Genomic DNA, 8709 nt, shown 5'->3' with positions numbered 1-8709 from the left:
GCAATCCCGCGCCGAAATTCAAGTCCTGCTCTGTGTTCTCTGCTAATAACCCGACTGTGAATGATGCGAGCGGCGTCACTATGTTGTCACTGAGAAGCTGCAGCCGTGGCGGTGAGGATGTTTGGTGTGCCGGCCGGCAGAACAACAACAATGCGCTAAATGTTTCTTTTCCCCTCATTTTTTCCAATCGCTCTGATTGGTTGAACTCTTCATCTTTTTCTGTTGCTTGTTTTGAATACTGCACGTGGACAGAGGCGTCACCAGGTTTTTTTGCGTAGTTTAGAGTGACAAATTGTACCAGCGTACTTTGAGGTCAAAATGCGTATCCGCTACACAAAATGCGTACAGGTTGGCAGGTCTGCAGTAAAGAGAAAAGAATGATCCAAGCGCATGTCGGCGCACGTGATTAACCGCTCATGTGACGTGCTCGTACCACTAGGCGCCATTCACACAGAATTCGCTTTTGTGTTGACAAAGATGCAACGCGGGCAGTGGAATAGGAAAAACATGCAAGAAGATGGGAGTGAACTTCTTTTAACTTGAATTTTCTTTAAATAGAGGGTTAATAAAGAAAAAGTTTACATTTTTAAGTTGACTAGTTAAAAATCGTAAAAAAAAAAAAAAAAAGAATTGTTCTGGAAAATTTTTTTTAATTAAGATTTTAATTTTTTGCCAAATCGCCCAGCCCTAGTAGATACTGACATCACCCTATGCTGGAAGATACATTATTTACAGACATTTTCAGTAATATGTTTTTTTTTAAGCTGACATTGGAGGAAAGCTTAACGCATCAGTTAAAATGTTCAATATTATAAATTCATAACCAATATTGTTTTACTTTTTAGCTGCACTGTTACCTTAGCAACATGTTGGAGTGTTCCAAATCAGACTCTATATGGGTCATGATGTCGCCTTAGACACTAGCTGCCTATGTAAGCAGTTGGCTAGGTTTTAGAACAGAAGTAGTCACTACATATATGTGTGTGTGTGTGTGTGTGTGTGTGAGAGAAGGAGTACCAGTGTGTGTTCTCCTGTGTCGCTGTAATTCATCACTGCGCGTGAACCTCTTCCCACAAAACATCCAGGTGCAGACAAAGGGTCTCTCTCCCGAGTGCCAGCGCAGGTGAGCTCTCAAGTGAGACGTCTTCCCGTATACCTTCCCACAGCCGGCTATATGGCACACGTGCTGTTTCTTCTTGCCCACGTTAGATCCCCTACAACATATAATTAGAAATGTACAGTCAGAATGGAAATATATTACACACATCCAGTGATGAAGACGTGTAGTAAAACAAAAAGTGTAGTGTATTACATATATATTATTACAATATAAACACAGAAATTGTACCGTGTCTCAAAACTAAGTGAGGATACGTGCTAAAGGAAATGTGCTCTCAGCAGTGTGATCTCACCTCCCGCCTCCCTCTTTGCAGTTGGGGCAGGTGCATGCGACCCTGCGCAGACGTTTGCCCTCCTGGTTCAATCCCTCCATCTCCTCCTCCACTAAACGAACACGAAGGTGAGAGAGGTCATTGGCATTCAGCGTAGAGCTACTATCCAGAGGCCACTCCTCCGAATCAGGCTCCTCCTTAATCTGAATATCTATAGAGTATAGTATGATCAGCGTTACACTAACAGCACTGCATCATTACCGCTAAACACATCTTCCCTCTGCAATGTCACTCTAAATGATTCTTCTGGACTGCTTCATCTAGTTTACTTTAGATGGTCACCTTCACAGGGCCCTATGATTTCCATGATGTGGAAGACATGGATGGAATCCAGTCAAAAAAATTGATTTTAGTGTATAATGTTGAATTTCACAGAATTTGGGTAAATAAATGTGTTTACAGTCCACATGAACTTTATAAAGCTGCCTTGATTTTATTAAATAAAACTATCGTCAGATACGCACAAACTCATAGATCTTTATTAAAACCCTCCAAAATAAAAGATAAATAAAAGAAATTGACAGAAATGTTGCTGTTGTACAGTAGAATGAAAACATTATTTAAGGACTACCACACAATTGTAATCTAATCAGTAAATCTCTGTTGTGTAGCACTTTGTTTGCCATAAAAGAAAGGGACTGTTTAAATGTGATTAGTTCAAAAGATTAGTTGAATTTGTATGCACTGAATTAAAAAAAACACAACACAATTTCTGAAATAAATAATAAAAAGTAATAATAATAATAATAATAAAAAAACATCCCACAGGGTACTAATATTGTTCAAATGTTAAGAAATTATTAAAATACTTTGTATGAATTCAATTGATTAGATATCCCTTTTGATTATTTTAATTTTAACAATTAAACCATTAAAATGGGCTCTAGACAAATTAAAATGGAAAACACTAATTGAGTAAAAAAATAAAATAAAAAGTAATTTGCGAAAAAATAAATGAAAGCCGTCATAGGGCCCTACATCTACCTACATGTTTTTCTCCCCTATTAAGAAGATTACTACAGACATTTTCATCAGACTTCCTGAAACAGGAGCTGCAGTACCTCCAGTGCTGTCTGTGTCCTCAGACTGCTGGAACTGAATGCCTGCCTGGCCCACAGCGTTCACCGTCACCGACTGCAGGTTAGGCATCTGTCCGGAGGTCAGGCTGACTGCTGCACCACCCTGACCCAGAGACAGCGTTTGCACCGGGGCCAGAGTAATCTGCTGAGCTGGAGCCGTCTGGAGCTGAAGGTTCTGGAGGTTCTGAACTCCTTGGACCTGCATGGACAGATTAGTGGAATGTAAAGTAATTAACTATTTTTCATAACATTTTTAAAGCACAGCAGGCTTGTCGTCTTAATTTAATTTAAAAAGTTACTTTAAAGAGCCTGTCTGCATTCCTGCAATTCATCCACACTGTTAAAGTTCCTCACACGAAAGACGATAACTATTCAGTATTAATAATTGTTCTAATTCTTTGAGAACAAGGAAGTTCATACACTACAACTACAATGATAAAACACAAAGAAAATATATTGTTGGAATCACTCTAAGAACATTTTTTTTCTACTGATGAACGATAAAAAATTGACAGCCAATGAAAATCCAAACGAGTTTAAAGAACTTGCACATTTCAAGCAGCAGATGACAAAGCTGTTGGTGTGGATGCTAATAAATGTCTCGTTATTGGTGTGGCCTTACGTCACTGTGTGCCATGTTTGAGCAAAAAGCCATAAAAGATATCACCAAAAATCACACAGTAACCAATCACAAAAGTAATGTTTTCTACAGATTTATGCAAGTTGTGACTTTTTACTGAATTTCAAAATCAGTAACATCAAACATGATAAAGGCTAATCAGTTTTTGTGATGATTCATTGTAAATGGTAAGCCATGCACATGCATATATATGCACATATAGCAGAATCCCCCAGCTAATGAAGCCATGACACTCCTAACAAACTACCATGATGGTCTCCCATTCTATGCATTAAGCCGCAAATGTCCTGCTAGTCCAATGTGCCTGGTAAATAAAGGTTGTTGTACATTGGGCTGAGAGAGTTAGAGAGATTCTTGCTCTTGAACTAGGTCAGGTGTTGTACAGGGGGATTGAGGACCAATTTATCATGTCATTACATAGTTTCTCTGAGAGCTTTAGTTCCAAACATGAGCTCAGATGAGAACTCCCCTGCAGATTGCAGCTTAGTTATAGTTGCTGACAGATATTGTGTTAAATAAATAGTATGCACTTAAAACAGCTACAGTAGGCAACTGCTGACTAATGTTGTATTAACAAAGCATTCTGGACAAGAAACTTGCGGAAGCAGACCGCCTCCCACCTTTCAGACGACCCTGTTAACTGCACTGAGAGGTCTGCATTCTAGGGAGGAAACGGGTTCACAAAAGAACAAGATGTTCAAAGTGATGCCACAACGGTGCATGTACACGGGAAGATCCAATAACAATGAACACGTCCTCATCTCTTGCTGTTACTATGGTGACTGATGCAAAACATGGAGCCAAGGAACACGGATAAACCCATCCTGCGTATGAAAATGATTTGAATTTAGTCTGAAATACTAGTGAACATGTGACCCTCAAAACAATCCAATTTTCCACTAATATTTGCCTTTTAGCAAAATAGGGCTGGTAATTTAACGCGTTAATTAGATTAATTACTGTGAAAAAATAATAACGTGTTAAAATTATTAACGCATTTAATGCACTTGCCCCGCCCCAGACCTATGTGGATCATCTGACATTTCATACAGTTGATTGATGACAAATATGATGCAGGGCAACAACTCACTGCGTGATGGAGCCTAGAGAACGTAGTTAGAATTAGTGGTTGACCGATATTGGTTTTTTGACAGCCGGTGCTGATGCCAATATCTTGGAAAGCAGGGTGGCCGATAGCCGACATAAATTGTTTTGAATTTTAATTAATATTTAAGAAATTTGAAATCAGATACCCGTGCCGTGGAGATGCAGGACACCCGACTCGTCCTTCACCGCCTCCCACCTTTCAGACGACCCTGTTAACTGCACTGAGAGGTCTGCGTTCTAGGGAGGAAACGGGTTCACAAAAGAACAAGATGTTAAAAGTGATGCCACAACGGTGCATGTACACGGGAAGATCCAATAACAATGAACACGTCCTCATCTCTTGCTGTTACTATAGTGACTGATGCAAAACATGGAGCCAAGGAACACGGATAAACCCATCCTGCGTATGAAAATTATTTGAATTTAGTCTGAAATACTAGTGAACGTGACCCTCAAAACAATCCAATTTTCCACTAATATTTGCCTTTTAGCAAAATAGGGCTGGTAATTTAACGCGATAATTAGATTAATTACGGTGAAAAAATAACACGTTAAAATTATTAACGCATTTAACGCACTTGCCCCGCCCCAGACCTATGTGGATCATCTGACATTTCACATGGTCCAAAAGAGTATATGTAATAAATTTTATGTTGAATCAAACAAAATATTTCTTGCTGAAGCTGCTTTTTTTAATGTCTGTTTGATGCTTTACACAACAATGACTTTAAATTATTTTTTGGGAGTAATTTCTCAGCCAAATTTGATGTGATTAATTTTCGATTAATTAAATCGCCACATCATGTAATTAATTAGATTAAAAATTTTAATCACTTACCATATATATACAAACTAGGGATGCACCGAAATGAAAATTCTTGGCCGAAGCCAAACAAAATGAAACACTGGGCCGAAGGCCGAATACTGAACACGTTTTTGTTGTATTTTTTCCCCCGTATTTTGCCAATTTCTTCTCACCATTGCATAAATTAAACAGCTAAAATGTGATTTTTACTGTTTTGTCTTACTTTTCAAAGAAAAAAAATCAATTATAAAACAACAATTTAAAAATATTTACTTAACACTGAACATTTTTTAACATTCTAGCAGACATTATATCAACAAAGCACAATTTAACTTCAAATTAGTAAGTTAGTAAAATAATATTTTTTGGCCATTTTTGAGACTTGAATCAGGCATGTATTTTTTACTGTATTTTTCAGCGCAGATTTTCTTGCGCTTTGGACTTTGAACCCTGGCTATAAGCAGATAGAGCCGCGAGCTCATGCAGCGCTGTCAGAATATATGCAATTCATGCGTGTATTATGAAACACAACGTTCTGCAGTTTATTTACTGATTGTTTAAGGCCATTTCGCGATTTCAATCATCATACAGTAAAAAGCAACAACCACCCTTCCTCTTCTCATCGAAGACCTGCGATGCAGTCCTAAGCAGTCTCTCGCTGTCGGTGCTTGTAATGATTTTTGCGACTTTCTCTGACAGTTTTAAATACTTTTACACTGCAGACATGTTTGCTGCATTAGTGCGCGCCTCTATTTGTTCATGTGACATCATAGTTTGGTACAATTTATTCGGTCTTTTCGCCTATTAACTGAAATGATTCGGCCGAAAATAGCAAAAAAAAAAAAAAAGCTCTTTCGGTGTATAATTTCGAAATAATTTCGGTTGCCGAACATTCGGTGCATCCCTAATACAAACATACACACATTTATACATAAATATATAAACATACTATGAAATGGGGAAAATAAAGTACGTTTCAAATATATCTAAATAGAATGTAATTTGTGAACCTGGGTTTTTTTTTTGGGGGGACATTTTTTAATCACTGGAAGTCTCTTATTGGTGGCAAAGAAGCACATCATTCAGCTTTTGCTGTATTTCTGTACTAGCTTAAAAATTTTAAGCCAATTTTGGAAATTTGCAGTGCACTTTTTTTTCTTCATTTGTGTTGCACAATCTCATGATTTTTTTTTTTTTCCTGGTTAGTGTGATCAAATTTTCAAGAGTTTAGGTTTTGCTTTGTTTTCTGAGTTGTGTTTGTGAAATTATGAGTACCTATACCTGGAGAGACAAACATTATGATCATAAACTCTACACAAGTATCCAGTCATGTCTTCTGTGTTTTCTGTACTGCTGCGAAATGCCATTAGTGAGGGCTATATTTATTTATTTTTTAAGAAATTAAAAAAAGCTGAAAAACTGGAAATACAAATTTAAATAAATTACCCATTTTTTATGTTTTTGAAAGAAATTTATTTTGTTCATCAAGTCACTAATTTATTTTGACCAAAGGTACAGTAAAAGGGTAATATTGTAAAATATTATTACAATTTAAAATATCTTTTCTATTTGATTATACTTTGTAACACAAGGCTCGAAATCGCATATGCTCCCAAAATTTAATCTGTGCGACCTCAAAATATAGTTGGGAGCATTTGTGCGAGTGCATATAATTGTTGTCGTGCGACCTGTTTTCATTTCTCTAAAAACGTTCAGAGTATGTGCCTCTGAGTGCTATCAAAAACGTTAGGCTACATAACCAATTAAACTTCACCTTTACATTCTTAACTTCAATGCAGATTTTAGATTGGTTAATATTAGCCGTCAATCACCCAGTCACAGCTTTCCAGTGTCAGGTTACAGGGAGCTAACTACCGCGGGGAATGTAAAGGGCTGAAGAAGAGGGAAAATGAAAAAGAACACTGACAGATTTCTTTCGTAAACCACCTAAAGTTACAAATAATGGTGCTGGTGATAGCGATCATGTGGTGAATGTTGATCCACCAGCCGAAAAGAAGGCGTACAGTTTTCGGAGAGAATGGTTGAAAGACTTTGCTATGAAAATGCACTGTGCTCTATGCGCTGCATTCACTTTAAAGCCTGTGGGACGGAGTTTGCAGGTAACAGCGTTCTCCACTGAATCTACACATTTCGTAATTGATGTTTTACGATGTGCGATTTGACATTATCGAGTATATTGCAAAATCCAAACAAAACACACCTACAGAGTGCACGCATACATGACGTGATGAAGTCTAGTAGGTTAGAGTGCGTTTTTTTCACTGCATGATTCAGTCTATTAAAATGCATCACAAAATTCAAGATATGGGGCCTTTATATCATTTCATATAGTTAATCAATACCATAAGAAGAGTGCCATTTTTTTCTCCAAAAATCAGGATTACAAATGTGATACTGATTTTATACAACTGTTCAATAAACCAGAAGTTAATATTAAGAGACTTACGTTTTAGACAGCATATTGCCTGTTTTTGCCAACAAAAATAATTCCAAACAAAGCCACAGCACTGTTTCTCATCTCGGAGCAACATGACGGTGTTTCGCTCTTGAATGAATCAACCGTTTAAATGATTCGGTTCAATCGCAATGACTAACTTATCAACAGTGACTTGCTGCCACCTACTGGCGGTTTTAATTTCACATTTAAAGTTTCAAATATTTCAATTATCAGTGTTCAACATTTTATGTTTACAATATTACAACATTATTTATGCATGTGTAACTGCAAGTTAAATGCATTCATGTCCTGCATTAATCTGTGTGTAAATGCATCTAAATGCCACTTCAGATGCAGCTTCTGTGTTTCCTCTGCATTGCAAAGATTAATTTTGTTGATGCTTTAATTTGCTTTATAATAACAGCCCAAATGTCTTATTATAGCCTAATTGACTGATTAAATATAAGAATTTGATTCAAATTATAAAAAATGGCTTTAAGGTAAATATGACCATAAAAGGTAAAAATCTATTTAAACTTATTGGTAAAGATTCATTTCTATCACTGCTGTGAACTGACCACCACACAGAACATGAAGAATATCAAGAACTTTAGGAGTTAGCTGTCCACGGTAGTACTTAAGATATCAGCACAGTAACACTCAGTCAAATTATCGTTATCGATAAAAATCACAGAAAATAGAGATATAATTTCGTCAATATCGCACACCCCTAGCCGCCAGCCGTTCTGTGCAACTGGCAGAGCTGAATGTAAAATTTAACACCGCATACACCATCCTAACCCACGCCAAAGAAGAGCTTAACTTTAGGTTGTTTACAAAATAAATCTGTCAGTGCGCATTAGCAATTACTCCACCGGCCTCGCTCCGTTCCCACAGCTCTCGGCCCCGCCCCTCTCGTCACAATCTCCATCTATAAAATCAAACCTATCATGATCAATAAGTATCGCTTTTTATTTCTCCTCTTTCTTTAGTTAAATTATGTCTGAATTTATTATGTCTGTATAGGTCTTTATTGGAGTTATTTTAATACTTCAACAAACTAAATGGAAATGGAAATGAAATTATATATTGAATTTATAAATGTGTGTGTGTATATATATATATATATATATATATATATGTATGTGTGTGTGGGTGTACATACATAT

The 8709-nt window shown here is 36.9% G+C and overlaps 1 protein-coding gene across 1 annotated transcript in view; it reads right to left on the bottom strand.

The window, feature by feature from the left end:
- LOC107657349 (transcription factor Sp3-like) overlaps window positions 1-8709 on the bottom strand; it is a 13562-nt gene that overhangs the window by 3393 nt on the left and 1460 nt on the right. Inside the window, exons 4-8 of the mRNA XM_016445392.1 lie at window positions 4424-4514; window positions 3897-3994; window positions 2513-2729; window positions 1413-1602; window positions 1018-1214 (exon numbers count right to left, since the gene is read on the bottom strand). Of these exons, the coding sequence (XP_016300878.1) occupies window positions 1018-1214; window positions 1413-1602; window positions 2513-2729; window positions 3897-3994; window positions 4424-4514 (793 nt within the window). The remainder of the gene's footprint in view (window positions 1-1017; window positions 1215-1412; window positions 1603-2512; window positions 2730-3896; window positions 3995-4423; window positions 4515-8709) is intronic.

The sequence above is a fragment of the Sinocyclocheilus anshuiensis genome, unplaced genomic scaffold (assembly GCF_001515605.1).
Source record: "Sinocyclocheilus anshuiensis isolate Anshui unplaced genomic scaffold, SAMN03320099.WGS_v1.1 scaffold355, whole genome shotgun sequence".
Lineage (NCBI taxonomy): Eukaryota > Metazoa > Chordata > Actinopteri > Cypriniformes > Cyprinidae > Sinocyclocheilus > Sinocyclocheilus anshuiensis.
The sequence above is the reverse complement of the archived record's forward strand: the minus strand, read 5'-3'. Positions and strand labels throughout refer to the sequence as shown.